At 53.9% G+C, this 18,964-nt stretch overlaps 1 protein-coding gene across 1 annotated transcript in view; it reads right to left on the bottom strand.

Annotated features, from left to right (window-relative positions):
- Positions 1-8,102: 8,102 nt before the first annotated feature.
- The window catches only part of LOC121476182 (guanylate cyclase D-like), a 101,528-nt gene continuing 90,666 nt past the window's right edge, over positions 8,103-18,964 (bottom strand). The window contains exons 17-21 of the mRNA XM_041729909.1: positions 16,871-17,045; positions 15,754-15,852; positions 14,635-14,729; positions 12,788-12,873; positions 8,103-8,254 (exon numbers count right to left, since the gene is read on the bottom strand). Coding sequence (XP_041585843.1) covers positions 8,146-8,254; positions 12,788-12,873; positions 14,635-14,729; positions 15,754-15,852; positions 16,871-17,045 — 564 coding nt within the window. The 3' untranslated portion in view covers positions 8,103-8,145. The remainder of the gene's footprint in view (positions 8,255-12,787; positions 12,874-14,634; positions 14,730-15,753; positions 15,853-16,870; positions 17,046-18,964) is intronic.

Raw genomic sequence — 18,964 nt, forward strand, 5'->3', positions numbered from 1 at the left:
CGTCCACTAACATTTCAAACATTCCACAGAGACACCCTTGAAAGTCACATCGTCACAACACACAGATACCTACACCCTCGCAGATTCAACTCTTGTGTCAGCACTACATGTGCCGCACACATCACACACAAACGTGGTGCATATGTGATGTACACACATCATCAAATGCCAGTCACAAACACATCGTGCACATTGCCCACAAACATACTTCATATCCTATGTACACAGCAAAGACTTAAAATACCCAGGCTCCCAAACCCAGGGCACATACGTAGACACGTGGGCTCATGCGTGGGAACTAGGCTGTGACCTCACATCTCTTGTGACTCTGATTTTCTCCAAAGCAGATCAGACACGAGTCAAGTGGCTGATTTCCTGGGAGTGAAAGTGAAGAAGGGAAAGGACACAGTCTGACCGAGAGTCATGGCCTTCAGGGGAGCCGGTGATTCATCCTGATGGGAGGCTGTGAGCTCAGGACCCCGGAGGGTTAGAGGCTGGGCTGGGGCTGCAGGATGCAGTGGGCTGGATCCTGTCTCCTAAGAAGTGGATGCCTGTCCCTGTCCCCAAAGCCAGCCCCTCTCACTGGAAGCTTGGGAAAGGGTATTCCATCCTACAGGCTGCGGTTCTCTGGGCTCTTCTGGGCTTTGTGACTTCTGTCTGCTTGCTTTCCCTCTCCGTGTATACTGAGGGCGGGAGACCAGGCCTTGAGGCCTGACCTGGACCCTAGAACTAGAACCATCCTCCCCTCTTGCGTCAGGGCTCACCTGACCTCCTGGGGGCTGGGCTGGGCTTCCCGCTGGCAGGGGCCCTCTCTCTGGAGAACTGCGCAGACCCTCTCCCCACAGGCTCTCCCATCAGCACGGACACTCCTCTATTTCAATAACCCCTTCCAGGCTGACCCATGTCCCCTCCAGCTACTGCCCGGTCCTTTTGCCTCCTAGTGAGACCTGCCCGGGCTGCTGCCTACCCTTGCTGTGTCTATCCCACCTGTCCCCAACCCCCTCCCGTACACACATGCCTCACTTCTCCCTCCGCCTGTCTCCAGCCTCATCACTCCAGCCCCCTCATCCCCAGCCTCCACGTCCAGAACTGCTGCGGACACACACTCTTCTATCCCTAGGTCCCTCGGTCACTTGGTCACGGCTGCATTCTTCACAGCTGCCCACTCCCTCCATCCTGAATCGCCCTCTCCCCTTGGCACCTTGGGACTCCCTCTCCTAGCTCTCTTGCCACCTCTCCAGCAACTCCTCCCAGATCCTTCTCTGGCCCCTCCTCCTCTTCCATCTGATCTTTAAACGTGGAAGCTCCTGGATCTGCCTCTGCCTTTGGCCTGCCTTGTCTTTCTCCTTGCCCTCCCTCCAGGAGACCTTCCTGCCCCGGGGTCTCCCTTTCCTGTTCATCCATCCAGCCATTCATCCTCCACGTGGCGGCCAGATGGAGTCTTTCCAAAACACAGATTTGACCAGGTCACTCCCTGCTGAAAACCCTTTGATGGCCCTGGGGGGTCCAAGCACATGTCAAATTTCCCATTTTCCTGTCTCTTTCACTACTCACGGGGACCAGATTCCATATCACGCACCCACATACATCCTCCATCGGCTCCTTTCCTGCTGTCTCCCAACTGTGCTCAGTTATCTCCGCCACACTCCTGCTCTCCCTGCCCCCCACTCTCCCCTGCTCTTCCCCATCCCTACCTCTCCCTTGTGTCTCTGCCCCTCTCTACATTTAGAGTTGTCAGAGGACCACCCTCCCTAGGGCTGCTTGCCTGGAAGACATCCTGCCCAATGCCTGGGAGGCCCTTCGAAAGCTTCTGGATGGCCAGAGTTCATTGGCGCCCTTGCTATTTCATTCTCCAACTGCCCTACTGACACCTCAGACACGGACCTTGACCTCTGTCCACAACACACTCTGATGTCTGCTGATTCAGCTCCTCCATCTGCCATCCGGACACCTGGCTGTTGGCCTTGGCTTCACCTGGGACCCGGCCTCACCTGCTTGCTCCTCTGGACTTCACCCAAGAGCTCACCCCATTTCCTTTGGCTGGTCCCACCCTGTAGCTGGCGGCTGGGCCACCACCGTGTCCACGTCAGCTTTTTCCATGTAGTATGTAACTGTGGCCAACAAAGCAGGCAGGATGGTGCATGTGGTGGGGGCTTTGAAGTCGAGGTCTGGCTCTGCTGTTGGCTTGCTGGATAACCTTGGACTGAATCTCTAGAGCTTCATGGAAAATATGGGAGAATAACGCCTACCTTGCACAATCCTACTAAGGCTTCAAGCGCAGCTATTCATCCATGTCAGTTGTTTCTTTTCAGTGAAATGAAGACCCTCCCAAGGGCTCCCCACAGGCAGGTGAGCCTTGAGGACAACTTGCCCAGTGCCTGGGCAGGCCTGATTCAGCCCTTTTAAAGGCTCTTGGGCCTTTGATCAATCTTATAATCGCTCTTTGGGTAGCTCCCAATGACGCAGGAAGCAGAGGCTGGGTGCTGGTTATCTTGGGATGATGGGGGCTTGGGGGTAGGGGCTGAGCCTGGGGAAAAGGAAGGGGTGGCTCTGCCAGGGAAGAGCCTGGAGGAAGAGCTGAGAGGCTGGGAAGGGTTCACAGAGCCCAGCTGTATGATGTGCAGTGATGCACTCTCTTCTCTGGCTCCTGGGAAATCTCCAGCAAACTCTCCATTCTCACGATGCGGCAGGAGGTGGAGTCTGGTCTTAGGGTTGTGCCGAAGTGCTGAGTGTGGGCTCCAGGTAGACACACAGGGAAAACGGCCTGGCTTTCCCCAGGCCATGCATCCAGTGACAAGTGGAAAATGGGTCAAATGGATATTGTGATGGTCCTCAAGTTAGGATTTAGGACTTGGACAAAACGGTCTCCAGGCCCCTGAGGCCAGATCTTGGAGGGTTATTAAAACTACTCATAAGAGTGGTCCACAATAACAATAACAATCCTCTAGGTTGAAACAGAGGGTCTGAGCAATTTAGGAGGACAAGGTTGGGCCAGGCACGTGAGTGGGAAAGGGCTGGGCACCAGAGGAGATGGTGGGTGGGCCCATTGGCAGGAGCTGCCTGGCAGATGAAGAGCCCTGGCCATCAGCAGTGGAGAACATGCTAAGTAGGAAGGTGACTGGGGATGGCACAGGCCAATGGGGAATGGAGGCAGGAGAGTGGCCCAGAGGTTGATGCCATCACTGAGTACCATCCTGATGATGGGGTCTGGACAGAGGGAGAGGCCAGTAAGCTCAGGTAAGCCCCAGGTAAGCTCAGCAGGGTGGGTGGGCAGATTTGGAGATTGATTTGGAGATTGATTATGGGGACAGGGGTCAGGGAGAGTCATGGGAAGGACAGGGATGAGAGGGTGATCACTCCTGGTTCTGGCCAGGGGATAGCACAGTTAGGGTGATCGGTGCCTTACTGGGGAGATGCCCAGAAGGCAGCCAGATGCTGGGCCTGGAGCCCAGAAAGATGTCTATGTCAGCAATGGAAGAGAATTGCCAGCAAGAGCTTCATTCTCCCATCTATGCATGGGGATCAGTACACCTGCCTCCTAGAAGATGTGGTAGGCCATGTGGACATCACCTGGATGTTATTTCATAGGAGGGCAAATGGCTGGAGACTGGACAAAACTCTGACGTAAGCCAACTTGGGCTAGGCTTTTGGGATGGGGACAGGACACTGAGGTCGGCTGTCCTCTCACTATGCCTCACTCATCGGAGAGTCCCTCAGCAGGATTCCTCTGTGGGATGAAACCCCCCCATGTATCGCTCTGGGAGGCAGTCAGCTCCTGGAGCCTGCTGGCTGGGGAGGGGCCAGGAATCTTGGGGTGGCTGGAGGGGCTCCTGCTTCTCTCAGGAATAGCTTGCCTGCCCCCTAGTGGACTTCTGAAAAGTCTCAGGGACTCACAGAGACTGGAAAGAGACCTTGGAGATTCAGTCCTCCCTGTCCTCATCCCGATGGGGAGACTGAAGCCCCCAGCAGGAATGACTTGTGCAAGTCCAGGGCAGGAGCTGGGACAAGAGGTGGCATGGCTGGCCCTTGGGAAAGAACCCAGGCTTTGGCGTCCTACAGCCCCAGGTAAGCTCAGCAGCAGTGGGGATGATGACAGCCCCTGTGAGGCTACAGGGACTGCTCTCTGAGACAACACACACAACATGTCCAGTAATGTGTGGCCCTTTCGTCCTGCTCTACAGCGTGTCACCTCCCTCTGTAAGACCATAGACTCAGCTCTAACAGTCTTTGAGCAAACCTGGATCTTCATGGAGGTGGATTTCCTCAGAGTGAGGTTCACCTGCCACCATAGTGGCCTCCTTTACCTCCCCTGCCCTATTATATTTCTTCTCCTACGGGGGTCACAGAAAGAGGGCTTAGGCCCAGCCCTGCCTTTAGGAAGCCCCCAGTCTACAAGGACAGGGCTGGACAGAGTGGCTGGGGGCTGAGGGGTCAGAGGAGGTGCCCCTCCTTGCAGTAACAGGGGTGACATGAGGGTTTCAGGGAAGGCTTCCTGGAAGAGGCAGCAGAGGAGCAGAAGTGTGGAGGGTGAGGAGGAGTTGGTCAGAACGGGTGGGAAGCTTAGAGGCTAGGGAAGACCATCCAGGCGACTGCAGGGGTGGAGGTGAGAGCATCCATAGCCACAGGAGAGATGGTGGTAAGGAGAGACAGGGCAGCCAGGAGAAGCTGTGGACTGATGCATTGCCCACACCTGGTGTGCAGGGTCCCAAATAAGCATTAGGCTAAGCAAGCCCAATGCAGAGAATAGCAGAGGAGAAACTAGACAGGAGAGCGTGGGAGCTGGCATTGCAGAGGGGAGGCTGTTCACTGCAAGTCTTCGGGCTACCTAGTTCTTTAGTTTGTTAGTTCATCCATTCAGTTTCCCACTGCACACCTCCTCCTGGGCATTGGACTAAAGGAATGAACCAGATATAACTCTGCCATCCAGTGAGGGTCAGGCATAGCAACGACAAATTACGTATAGAGGGTGGTTTGGGAAAGCGTTTCAGGAGGAGGTGGCCTCTAGGCGGGCTTTGAACAATGTTTGGGAGTTCACCAAATGTTGAAAAAAGATAAAGACATGTAGGTAGACAACAAGACTAAGAAATGGCATCACTCGGGTCTTGGGGAAGAGGAAGCAGTCAGTCTGCCAGGACCCGAGTTGAGTGGAAGGGGGCAGATGAGGTGAGGCCAGCATGAGAAGAGGAATGCCAGGCTAGGGCAGCCCGGGTGGCTCAGCGGTTTAGTGCCTGCCTTCAGCCCAGGTTGTGACCCTGGAGACCCGGGATCGAGTCCCTCATCGGGCTCCCTGCATGGAGCCTGCTTCTCCCTCTGCCTGTGTCTCTGCCTCTCTCTCTCTCTGTGTCTCTCATGAATAAATAAATAAAATATTTAAAAAAAGAAAAGCAGATCTTAGAAAAAGAAAAAGAATGCCAGGCTAAAGCATTTGGCTTTTCCAAGGAGTCCGACCTAAACTGTGCCTGCCTGAAGAACCATGCACCAAACACTTCCAGATCACCAGGCCAGGCAACGACCTTCTGGAGCTCTGAGGTTCTGTCTGCCATCGTGAGAACTCCACTCCTTAGAGGTGCCAGGAGAGACCCATTGCTGGAAATGGACTAAGGGACAGGAGGACAGCACCAGGTTGATGGCAAAGATGGAGGACTTCATGGGGCCCCAAGTCATGAACCCATCTCTGGGGTTCCACCTGGGAGTATGCGTGGAACCCCAGGTAAATGCCAGGCTGGCTCCTGGTGAGAGGAGGATGAGCTCCTCAAAGCCTCCTCTGCCTCACCAGGAAAGTTCTGTCCTTACCCTCCCCAATTCACAGAAAAGCCATGTGCCCCCCTGCTGCTGCCTCCTCTGGGAGCTTTCCAGAGACCACTGCTATTTCTCTGGGCTTTTGTGATGCTGTGCAACTACCTCGGATCAGAAGACAGACAGAGGCTGGCATGGACAATCACCTCACCCCTCTGAGCCTCTGTTTCCTCATCTGGAAAGTGGGCCAATAACTTGTGTCTTGATTGAGACAATGTACTTGGAGGCTCCAGGCACAGGCTGGGTAGTGGGTGAGTATGGAAAGAAGAAGCCCTAATGTCTCCCAGCATCGAGGAAACCAGCCCAGCCCCAGGCAGAGGCACGATGCAGGAGCCAGGTGGGTGCTGGCATTTGTCCTCCGTGACCTCGTCCCCAGCTGATGAGGGAAAGTTGGGTAAAGGTAAGGACCCCAATGTGGGGAGCATCTATTCATATGCAGTGTGTCAGCCTTGGAGACAGAGTTCTCCCCCAACAGAACCCCCAAGTTCTGCCCTGGAGCGTCTGTTCTCAACGTGGGCAGCTCAGAGGGTAGGCAGGACAAGGCGTACTCTCCCCACACCGTTCTGCAGGATCCGAGAGCAAGAACCCCCCCGGCTGGATCCAGGCACGACAGGACATGCACCCCCCATGTACAAGGCATGCACTTGGACACACGCCACAAATGCTGGACACACATTGTGGGCACGGACACAAGCATATGGAGATCTGCCATTGCTCCCAGATGTTGGTGCCCAGATGCACACACACGGGGGCCCATAATATACCCGGCTAACGTGGTCCAGGTGCAGACACCCCAAGGCTGGCATGTACACAAACACACACTGAGACACATAAGTGCATGTACAGGTGCCCTGACACACACACGCATCCGTAGACAAGCGCGCACACACAGACGCGGACCCGTGCACAGGAACAGTGTCACTCGCCCGCTGGGAGCCCTGTCACCTCAGACATCCACATGATGTACAGAGAGCCACACAGGTCTGTTCATACTCGTGTGTGCCCCAAGTCCTTCCCCAGGTGGCAGCGTGGCCTCCCACCGGTGCCGCCCTCGCCCCACAGCAGCCGCACTAGACAGGCAGGGCAGGGGCTGGTCCCTACGTGCGGTCGGGAGCCCGGGGCACAGAGGGACCCGCTGCCCAAAGTCAGGCAGGTCAGGACCGGCAGTGGCATCTCCCAAAGCTGAGTCTAGCACTTTCTACCACACTGCTGTTTGTGGCTCCATTCACACATCATCCACAGGCTTCTCACATCTCTCTCTTGCTCCAGTACGTGGGTGTACACACACACACACACACACACACACACACACACACACACACAGCCTGGCTTCTGTGAGCGCAGCCCCTGCCAGAACATTTTTCCAACGACCCCCAGTTCGGTATCGTGCCAGCTCTGCTTCCCAAGGGGTCTTTTGAAGAAGGACAAGTTTGTTTAGGGCTGGCCCGGCCCCCTGGCCCCTGGCCCTCTGCCCTCAGTCAGGGAAATGAATTCCACCTGCGTCTGTCTGCCCGCTCTGAAATCAGCCTGGGGGCTTTGGTGAGCACTCTTTGATGTTAGAAGCCAGTTTAATGAGCTGGTTGCGGGTTTGTTTGCTTTTTTTTCTGTAAGACAGAAGTCTCATTTTCCTAAGAACTAAGGAATTATCGCTCTACTCCCCTTCCTTCCCCTGAGATTTTGGGAGCCCAAGACCTGGACTCCCAACACAGTGCTCACAGGTACCCACAGGGTTAGGCTGGCGAGGACAGGAGAGGCAGAGAAGGAGGCAACATACTTATAGCGTTTGCTATGGTCGAGCCCTATTTCAGGAACAGGTCTTACATGGGCCTTGTCAACACATTTTAGAGATGACAGTCTCCCAGAAGGATGGTGACGTCAGTAGGCTATCCATCTAAATCTGGGACCCTCATCTGCCTGGCTCTAGCTCCTGGTCCTTGTCTTGCTTTTCCCTGTGACAGCTGTGCCACTTGGGGCACGGGGCCTCCTCCCTCTGGGCCCAGGCCCCTCAGCTACACAGTGGGAACAGTGTTCTTGATGTGGGGAATAATCAGCTCTATGATAACAAGCTCTCAGAGTCAAAACGATTTGTCAAGAACAAAGCACTGCGTGAAAGGGAGGGAATATTTCTATTTTTATTGTTTTTGTGTCAAGAGGCAAGTTTACCCACAGGATTCATACTGGAATGCATCAATTAATATCGCTCTAGGGCACTTAGTAATGAGTACCCTACTGGCTGCCAGGTTGCTCAGCAAGAGAATTCTTTGTGGGGATTGCAGCAGGGAGAGGGTTTGGGGGTATCCAGGCACAAGAGTTTCTGGGCTGGCACAGGCCTCTGCCCCTCTGTCCTCCTCAGGGCCCAGCAAAGGCCTTACTCGAGCTCCCAGGCCTGGCCATGCTCTGGCGCGCTTTGTCAAAGGCCACCCTGATTTCTTGGTTGATCAGGTCCTGCCAGGGATCCCTAGGGGAGAAGGAGAAGCAAGGATAATAATACCACCACCCAGAACAACAGGGTGCCCCTGTTGTAAGGAGCCCCTTCTACTTCTTGGGCTTCTCCTGATCCCTGCAGCAGTCCCTCCAGGGGCATACCCAGACCAGGCTCAGAGAGGTGAAGTGTCGCAGACTCATGTGCATGTGGGGCTTTCATGCCCAGCAGCCTTCAGGAGATGGAGAGCCAGCCCCAGTTCCATCCCCTGCTCCACATGTGAGCTGAAGAAGCCAAATGCCGTGGGCTGAGGGGGTTCTGTGACTCTTGGGGCATGAGGTATAACTGGGATTGGGACCCTGGGCTCCCACCCTGCACACACTTTCATTTTCTTATTTGCTTTTCTTCAGTGCCTAAAGGAGGGCAGGTTAGAAAATAAATAAATAAGTAAATAAGTAAGTAAGTAAGTAAATAAATAAATAAATAAATAAATAATAAAATAAAATAAAAAAGGAGGGCCCGTTAGGGTTATGTCCTTTGCTTGGAAAAGAGAGCAAGGCTTGACTGACAGCCAGGGCGTCACATCATCCTGGTAGGGAGCAGGTGTGGCAGGGGTAGGTGGGGAGAGAAGGGACCATTCTGCGGAGTGTTTCTGTGACATGAGACAGAAGGCACTTCCATGGGCACTTCTGTTGTGGCTACACCAAGACATGGGAGGGGGGCTTTGGTCCTTGCCCTGATCTTCACCAGCTTCCCCAAACATCCCAAAGTATGAAGCTAAATTACTTCTGCAGGTATGGCAAGTACAGAAAGTGAGGATAAAAGCAGCTTTAGAAAACTCTACTTTAAAAAAAATATTATAGCGTCTAGATCAAGTAAAAATTTGGTAACTGCCTTATAAATACAACTCTAAGATAAGTCTCCCTAAGCCCTTCCTGCAGAGATTCTGTGTGTGTGTGTGTGTGTGTGTGTGTGTGTGTGTGTGTGTGTGTGAGAGAGAGAGAGAGAGAGAGAGAGAGAGAGAGAGAGAGAGAGACATCATCTCCAGGCAAGCAGAGGGGCCTCAGGTGGCCTTGCCACATGTATTGTGCATGTATTGGATGCCCACGACAGATGTGATGTGGGTGTACACACATGGATGCACACCTCCGTTTGTGGGCCCTCTCCTAGGTCTGAGTCCGTGGGCTAGGTGGGTGATGATTCTCCCCTGCCTGCCTGAAGGCCTGAGGGGCTCCCAAGTCAGGCGGAGCTCACTGGGACTAATCTCAGCTCTCTTCTCTCCCTGAGCCAAGACGATGAAAACGTTTCTGGCACTTTCTAAAGTTTCCATCAGGGAGTGGAAAAGTCATCAGCTGAGGGAGCTCAAGATGACAAATGTTTGCCAGACCTGCTATTCCTGCTCCTAGGATGGGGTGAGCCAGGGCACTGATGGGAGGCAGCGGGAGCTTCAGAGAGCCCCTTCCCTAGGCTGCTGGTGCTGGAAGACCTGCGGGTGCATCAGCAGCCGTATCTCCTGGGCTGGTGAAGCAGGGGAAAGTTCCAAAAATGAATCAAAAAGAAGTGTCAGGAAGCAGCAAGTGCTACGGGGATGCAGTGCTAGGAGATGAGAAGGAGGTGACACCAGGGCTTCCTTTCACACGTGCAATCAGAGCCGCCTGGCGAAGGAGCAGCGTCAGAGCTGAGGCCTGCAGGGTGGAAGGGAGCAGGCCAGGGCATTCCAGGTACAGGGGATAGCAGGAGCAAAGGCCCTGAGTTAGAGAGACTTCCAGGGTGTTTTAAGGCCACTGCAAGGAGGTCCCAAGCAGGCAGTGTGCTTGTGTTCCAAAGAGCCAAGGCCAGGAGCAGACCCAGGCCCAGGGGAGCAGACCTCCAGGGTAGGGTGAAAGAGTTTGGGCTCGAGCCTCAGAGCAGTAGGAAGCCCTAGAGGGTGTTAACCAGAGCATCTTCTATGGATCATGGTAACTTTGTACTTAAGACCTCGATCCAGGGACACCTGGGTGGCTCAGTGGTTGAGCATCTGCCTTTAGCTCAGGGTGTGATCCTGGAGTCCTGGGATAGAGTCCTGATCAGGCGCCCACAGCGAGCCTGCTTCTCCCTCTGCCTGTGCCATTGCCTCTCTCTGTGTCTTTCATGAATAAATAAATAAAATTAAAAAAAAAAAAGACCTTGCTCCAACTGCCAGGTAGTCTGGGTGGAGGGGCACAGTGGAAGGGGGAATGGTGAGCAGCCCCTGCTGCAGGTGCCAAGATGAGAGATGCCAAGGTGAGGCCCTCAGGCGGGGGTGTGTTGGAGGCAGGGGTCCTGGGGACTCCAGGACAGCGTCCTCCACCTTTCTGACTGAGGATGGCAAGGCCACCCACAAGGAGAGAGCTCTGAAAGAGGGCCAGGCTGCCAGGTGGAGCTCCCGAAGGGTCTGGTGAGGGACAGCATGAGCTCCACAGCCCAGAGCTCCAGAGGGGAGGCCAGGCTGATCAGCCTGTGACATATGTCATCAGCACATCCAGATGGAAAGGGACCACCCCCCTCCCCCCACCACCACTCCCGCATTGCAGGGTCACGGAGAGGAGCAGAACTGGCTGGCCCAGAGCCTGAGGAGGGAGAGCTGAGAGCTGGAGAGGAAGGAAGGAGCACAGCTGGGAGGCCTGGGGCAGATTTCTGGGAAGAGGGAGGGCAAAGGGGAAATGTTGCCGAGCTGTCAATCGGATTGAGAACTAAAACTGCCCACGGACCTAGTGACATGGATGGAGGTCACTGGAGACCTTCTGGGCACGTGGGGTGGAAGTCAGACTGCGGGGGCTGGGCAGGGAGCAGTGGGTGAGGAAGTGAAGTCACTGTCAGCAGACAGGCCTTCTGAGAAGCGCAGCTCCCTGCGAGGGCGGGACCTGGGAGCACCTGGAAGCTGAGAGGCTGGGAGGCTGGGAGGCCGGGAGGTGGTGGAGGCCAGGGAGGCTCCTTGAGGGGCACGAGAGGCGGGCTGGAGCAGAGGGCCTTGGTGGAAGTGGGAAGGACGCACTGGGCTGGAGGTGTTCTCCTGGGGATGGGTGAGCCACGGTGCTATGGCACATGGGAAGGCTCCAGGCCATACCATGCTCCTCACCCCACATTGCTGCCCCAGCAAACCGTCCCCACAGAGGCAGTCTGCAAAGTGGAAAGGACCCTGGGCAGCGTGGAGGCCTTTCTGCAAGCAGAAGCTTTCTGTACCCAGGAGGCTGGGGTGTCCTTATAAAAAGGGTGCCCCCGTGTGTCCTGCACCCTGGCCAGTACACCAGCGTGTGTCCGTCCACCCCTTCCCCCCAGCTCTGCTGCACTGGAACCCTCCCCAACTCCGTGCTGGGGAAGGGTACTCAAGAGACTCCTTTGGGCCCCCCAGACAGCAGGTGGAGAGGAAACGGCCTCCACGAGCATCTCCCTGCCAGGAGCCCCTGCCCACACCAGCCTGTCCTCCTGGGCTGCTTTAGTGCTGGTCTTTTCCCAGGACACACATGTGTGTCCCGCATACATCTTGTCCTTAAGAGATGGGGCGGGGCAGGGCAGGGATCATCCTGGGAGAGTTGAGAGGAGCCAGTCAGAAGTTCTGATGATGGAAAACCCTGGGCTGGAAGCTCTGATGCACTGGTGCTGTGGGACACTCGTGGGGCTCAGCCTCTACACCTGCAATGAGTCTGTGGGTCCCTGCGGGGAAGCTGTCACTTCAGCCATCAGCAGCCCCCAGACGCCCTGTGCTGGGCCCCCTGTGGCCTGTCTACTGCTTGAGAAGAGCACGGGGCAGTGCAACAGCTTTTCCTGCCACCCATCCTCACTGCCCTCAGGGAAGGACATAGGGTCACAAAGGACAGAAGACAAAGGGAAGAGCCAAACTGCCAGACAGTTACAGGCTTTCTGTGGATCTGCCTCACTTGGCCCTGAAAGCGTGCCTGCTTTTTGATCTCTAAATTCCTCATCTGCAGAAATAACCACAAAAGTGGCCCAGTCACTTTTTATCCATGCATCCCCCATGACCAGCTCAGAATGGGAGGACTGGACTCGGGCCGTCGTGCCCAGCGAGAGAGGCCGAGCCGCCCACGGCGCACCCACATGTTGCCATCCGAAGCCGGCGAGGGATGCGCGGTTCTGAAGTGCCCCGCCGGGACAGACCACAGATCAGCGCGAGACCCTAGCCAGGCAGCCCGACCTCCCCCACGCGAACGTCAGCAGCAGGCTGTCTCGGCAGGCAGCGGAGAGAGGTGACTGACTTTCTCATCGTTAAAGAATCCTGGGTGGCGCAGCGGTTTGGCGCCTGCCTTTGGCCCAGGGCGCGATCCTGGAGACTTGGGATCGAATCCCACGTCAGGCTCCCGGTGCATGGAGCCTGCTTCTCCCTCTGCCTATGTCTCTGCCTCTCTCTCTCTCTCACTGTGTGCCTATCATAAATAAATTAAATTAAATTAAAAAATAATAATAAAGAATCCTGTGTTTTCCAGGTTTCCCACATTGGGCAGATAACACTCTTATAATCAGAAAAGAAAGAATGAATATCAAATTTCAAACAAAAGGGGGGCCGAGCTTTGGGGGGAAACTCCTGGTACTCACCCAGGTTTGATGTCCAGAGGCGTGGGGAGGGACCCAGGGAAGCCTGCCTTGCCCACCAGCCAGTAGGTCTCCTCTACGCCCTTCCCCTGGAGGAGAGAGGGAAGGGGATTGAGCGCACCTCCTCGGGCAGAGCCAGGCCAGAGGAAAGGGCTCAGTTCTAAGCAGAGCAGCGGGAGCGGGAGCCACACTCTTTGGGTCCAAATCCTGCTCCATCCCTAGCTAGCTGTGTACTCTGGCCAACTTCCCGCACCTCTCTGTTCCTCAATACCTCATGAGTTGTTGTGAGGATTATGTGAATTAATATTTATCTATTAGAGAAGTAAATGAATAATAAATCATGAATTCTATGACCAGCAGATCTGGAAAACTGAGATCCCAAGATGCTGCAATCTGTGATTTTTTCCAAACTGGTTGGGAAGGACCTGGTTGCCTCCTGGAATGAGGGTACGACTGCCTGGAACTTAGGAGTAGAGAGAGCATTAGGGGCCCTGGGGCCAGGGCTGGCTGGCTATAGATTCTGTACCCCACCCTTGGCCAGGGATGGGTATTGCCCTGCGGAGCCCCCAGGCCATCTTGAAGAATGTGAGGTTGGCCTGCTGCCCTCCCCACCCCCTCTCTGCATTCCCTTCTGGCATCAGAATCCTCTGTTCCTCAGGACATCTCGTGCCAGCTCCCCCCATACAATACTCATTCCGGCTCATGCTGCCATAACTTCCAGAGCAAAGGATTCCACACATGCCAGCCCTCAGGGGCTGTGTGACCATGGACAAGTTGCTGCTCCTCTCTGAGCTGCACCCTCCTGCTCTGACATTTCACAGCGTGAAGTGAGTTCCAGGGAGCATGCAATTTCTAGGGCTCACTCATAGTTCTGGGCCTTGAATGCCTAGGCTGCTCTTGTCATACCACCAGCCTGACTGGGAGGAATGGGAGAATTAGAGGAGGTAGGGTAGGAAGAAAAGTCACTCACTCGTAGGAATACAGCCCTTACCGTTATTGAATGTTAATATTTTAAAAATGCAGAAGTGCTCATGGGCAGGTGTAACCCAGTGACACACCGGCAGCAGCAGAGGGCCATCATGGGACCGGTGGGGTGTACAGAGAGAAGGCATGATAGTGAGTGCTGGGGAGAAGGAAGATGGGTGTACCTGGGTCAGGGCAGGCTTCCGTGACAGGTGAGATCTGCTCCTGGGCTCTGAGGGATGAGTAGGAACCCGATCATGTTATGGAGAAAGCACAAGCTTTAGAGCCATCAGATCTGGCATACAAGCTATGTGACTTTGGGCGAATGATTTTGCCTAATTTCATTTCCTCAACTATAAAATGGGGCCATTGATCCTTCTTTCATTATTACTGTGGCAATAAATATGTTAATGTTGAGCACCAGCCTGCCGCCCAGGTATGTCATCAGTAGAAGTAATTTCTCGAAGGGACGCGTGGGTGGCTCAGTGGTTGAGCATCTGCCTTTGGCTCAGGGCATGATCCCAGGGTCCTGGGATCTAGTCCCACATCAGGCTTCCTGTGGGGAGCCTGCTTCTCCCTCTGTTTGTGTCTCTGCCTCTCTTTGTGTGTCTCACAAATAAATAAATAAAATCTTAAAAAAAAAAGTAACTTCTCAATCCTGGTCCTTCTTTCTATGAGGAGTCAATGAGGGAGTGGTTTCCAGGAAGAAACAGTTCTTGAGAGTTTGGGGAGTGATGAGGATGTGTAAGGTGATCAGCTCCAACCTCAACTACAGGCAGGCATTTCCTTCTATATCAGTCAGATGAGTAAGAATCTCTCATGCTGCCCACAGAAACTGGATTCGGGGGGGGATTTTTCCATCAGTTCCAGGAAAGAAAGTCCCCTACCTTTAGCTCAGTCTGGCCTCTGATGTCAATTCTGTAGCCTTCATCCAGGCTGCGCAGTGTCTGGACTGTGCTTCCGCTGACGTGAATTCTGTATGCTGATGAGAAAGATAGTAATCAAGTCACCACCTGGTGGCAGCATACCTGGTGTTTGGTAATACTAAGACCTGTAACAGCTCCAGTTCCAGCCAGTGACATACACAATTCTGGTCCATACAACGCCCTTCACCTGACCTTCCCGTCCCTCTGGCAGACTGTTGGTCACTAAAATAGAGGCCTTGAGGAAAAACAAATTATATAGAATGAGTGTTAAGAGGAACTCAAGATGAAATCAGAACTCCTAGGAACATAATTTTCATTTATAAGGAAGTCTGTGAAGGCTGAGTCAGAGCAGATAAGCAGTTATTTTTCTTTTAAGAGCAGGGCTCCCACTAGAGCCAGCACATCTAGTCATGCAGGATGTGTACCAAATGACACAACAGAGCACACAACTTACACAGCCAGAAGCAGAGGTCCTAGGACTTCAATTTTTATACCTGCTCTAACCAAGCCATCAGAGTGGCCTCTGCTGCCAGCAAGGGCCTAAAATTGCATTAAAGAGAGGGGGGGATCCCTGGGTGGCTCAGCAGTTTAGCGCTGCCTTCAGCCCAGGGCATAATCCTAGAGTCCGAGGATCAAGTCCCACGTCAGGCACCCTGCATGGAGCCTGCTTCTCCCTCTGCCTGTGTCTCTACCTTTCTCTCTGTGTTTCTCATGAATAAATAAATAAAATCTTTTTTTAAAAATTGAGAGGGGATCTCCTAGTTGTAAAGATGTGAAAACCAAGACCTAGAGGAAGAGTATTTTGCCCGAGGACACTTAAGCAAGCTAGTGGCAGACAGGGCTAGGACCCAGGCTTCCTGCCTCTCAAGTCATGTCTTCCCTCATGAGACCATCGCAAAAGCCCCACAAAAATTTAAAAGAACCAGTGACATAGGTTATCTCCATATAATTGTTTTACTGACAGCTAAGGTACACTGCCACCAGGTGGTGGTTTGGTTACTAAGCACTATTTCAAATAGCCAGGCTGCAGGGGTCATTGAGAGTCCTCCCCCAGGCAAGATAGAAATATAAGACACTCACGCAGTCCTGTGGACTCCATCCGGGATGCAGTGTTAACAGTATCACCAAAGAGGCAGTACCGGGGCATGGTGAGGCCCACGACCCCTGCCACGCAGGGCCCTGAAACTCAAATGTGCCCAGTGAGCTCCAGGAGGTCCTGGACCCAAGAGAGGTTCCCGTGACAGACTTGCCCTCCCCTCCCACCCCTACCATCTCGGCCCCACATCCAGGGCTCCAGCTTGGGGGTGAAGATAAAGCTATATGCTGTCTGCAACTATACCTAGAGAAGAGATGATATCTGTGCCAGGCTCTGGGCCAGCAATAGGGGGACACAGATAAATCAGAGGCAGTTTTTGCTCTTGAGGAGTTCCCAGCCTGCTGGGGGTAGGAGGAGACGTGTAAACTGTGATCAGTGTTGTAAGACGGAAGCACCAGAGCTGTGCCAGCCCAGAAAAGGGAGTCTGACCCAGCCCAGAGGACTTTTTGGAGGAGGTAGTGTAATGAGCCGTATCTTGAAGGACGAGAGAATGAGTGGGCAGGGAACAGCAGGTGCCAAGGCACAGAGGCAGAGAGCCCACATGTCTGTGGGAAGCTGCAAGCAGCTGAGTGGGGTTGGAGTGGCAAGTGGGAGGTGGCAGGAGATGAGGTTGGATGGAATCTGGGAAGCAGATTCTGGGGGGGGGGGCAGGAATTTGGACTTTATCCTGCAGGTGAAACCATGGAGGGAGGAAGGGGTGGGGGCCCGAGAAGCCTGTATTACAGACTGTGAGATCTCTCCTAGACTCATCCCAGCAAGCATTTAGTTGTTTGCAAAGCCACAGAAGGTCTCTGTCCTGCCTCTTCCATCAGACTATCAGCTCCTCAGCATGGCCTCAGATGACTTTGACAGATGCTGAGACAAAATGTGTGTGTGTGTGTGTGTGTGTGTGTGTATGAAACAGCATCACAGATTCTTTGACTTATAACATCTCAGAAGCTTCAAATAATTAGAAGAAAAAAAACAAATGTCAAATTTTATATCATAGAGTTTTAGAATCTCAGAATTCCAGAAGCACACCATTGGGGTTGCCCTGGCCAGTGCCCCTGGCAGGGTTGGGAGGGTGGTCTGGCCCATCACCCCCCACACCCCTGTTTATACCTGAGTGCAGGCCAGCCCGGATGTAAATAGGCACCTCGGGTGCATGCCTCATCTGGAAGCCTCTCACAGAGCTGAGGATGTCCAGGGCCATGTTGGCGATCTCAGCCGCGTGACGGCTCCCGTTGCGCCGAGGCAGCCCCGACGCCACCATGTAGGCATCCCCGATGGTCTCCACCTAGAAGTCACAGCCCTCACGCTCCAGTGCAAGAACACGCCCTCCCTGGACTATCCCACAGCCTGCACAAGGCCCTTCTGGGGAGCCCTGACCCACCCCTCAGGTCTCTGGCCCACAGTGCCGTCTCTACCAGGCCTCCCATCCCAGTGCTCTAGCAACAGTTAGATCTGCACACTTCAAATTGCCTTGGTCTGAATTGCAGGTGACCGTGCCTATCTGCTGTCCACCGGCCCCAGGCCACGAGCGCCTTGGCAGGAGACATGGGCACCCTGTCTCCACAATGCCACAGCAACAGGTCAGGGCTTCTTCATCTGGAGAGGAGCGAGTGTACATTGGACCCATATATACCCTGGGGGGTTTAGAAAATGAGTACACCTAGTAGGCTTTCCAAAATGTACTAGAAAAAAATGTAGGGTCGGAATCATATAAATGTGGGTTTAATCCCCATCTCTGCCATTTACTTTGGGCAGCCCACTTGTGCGAGCCTCAGTTTCCTCTTAGGTGGAATGCATATTAAAGATAAAGTATTGAAAGAACTAGGCCCTGGTTACCAGAGGGGAAGTGGGGGGATGGGTGAAACAGGTGTTGGGGATTAAGGAGGGCACTTGTGATGAGCAGCAGATGTTGTATGGACATGTTGAATCACTAGATTCCACCCTTGAAACTAACAGTACACTGTATATTACCTAAAAAAATTTTTTTTAAAGAACTAGGTTCATCATAGATGCTCAGTGGATAGGAGACTCCTGTCACCACCACGGTCATCATCATCATTTCCCTGGCTAATGGTTTTGGAGATGAAAGAATCCCAGAATCTCAGAACTTGGATGGGCTTTGAAGTCCACCCACCTGCCTCCTGCCTCCTCAGTGGCTGGCCCAGCCTGCTTACATCTCGTGATAGGAAAGTCCCCCCCTTCTAGAGGTGGCTGCTTCTTCCTCTGGGTAACTCTGATTTTCAAAAGTTGAGTTGAATTGAAACCTGCCTCACCCGCTGGTTTCAGCTCCACCTCCTGAACTCCAGCCACAAACCCTTCCCAAGCTCCTTCTCTGTTCCAGGTACTGGGGACACAGATGTGTACTGTGGCCTTCTTCTCTGCCATGGGCCAGGCCACTCAAGATGGCAACTCTACCCACCACCGGCCCCACCCAAGTTTTCCCCTCTGCAGACTAAAGAGCCCAGCTCCTGCACTGCCTCTCCTGAAGCCAGCAAATGCTGGCACCCCCAGGACCCCGGGGAGCAGAGCTGTCCTGGCCTGGCCTATCTGCTCTCCTCAGCACCTGGTGGGTAATAATAATAATAAAATAATAATATCCCTGCACATAGGGGGCGTTGTAATTCAATAAATCTCTCACACATTTGCTGTGGACTGTGCCCTATTACCTGCACCCTCCAAACCTCTCCCTCACCCAGGCTATCTCTACCCCAACCAGGGAGTGACCTGCCTGAATCATGCCACATTCTGTTCAGATACCTTCATCTGCTCCCTGGGCCCTGGCAATCAGGAATTCCCATGATTTGGAGAATTTCCTGAATAATTCCTAACAGTTGCTCTTGGTTCCCCGTGTTTCTGCCCACGGGAACCTTTCTGCTGTCCTCAGAGACACCCAGTGCTTACTTGATGGCCTGGTCCCTCTGCCCAAAATGCTCGCTCTCAGTCCCTGTTCGTTGAGATCCAAGCCCTCCATCAGCCCGGCTCCCACTTCATCATGTCCATAAAATCTCCCTGGTCACCAGATGTTTCCCTCCTCCAGGCTGTGAGCTCCACCTCGCTCTCCATCACCAGCTGTTGCCCACCCAGCGCTGGTGGGCTGGCAACAAATGTGGCAGGGACATGGCTACTCCCCTCTGTGTACATTTCCACGGAGGACCTCCCACCCCATACCCCAGGAGGGAAGAATATGATCAAGCCCGGCTTTCC

Source organism: Vulpes lagopus, chromosome 15, assembly GCF_018345385.1.
Source record: "Vulpes lagopus strain Blue_001 chromosome 15, ASM1834538v1, whole genome shotgun sequence".
In the NCBI taxonomy this organism is placed as follows: Eukaryota; Metazoa; Chordata; class Mammalia; order Carnivora; family Canidae; genus Vulpes; species Vulpes lagopus.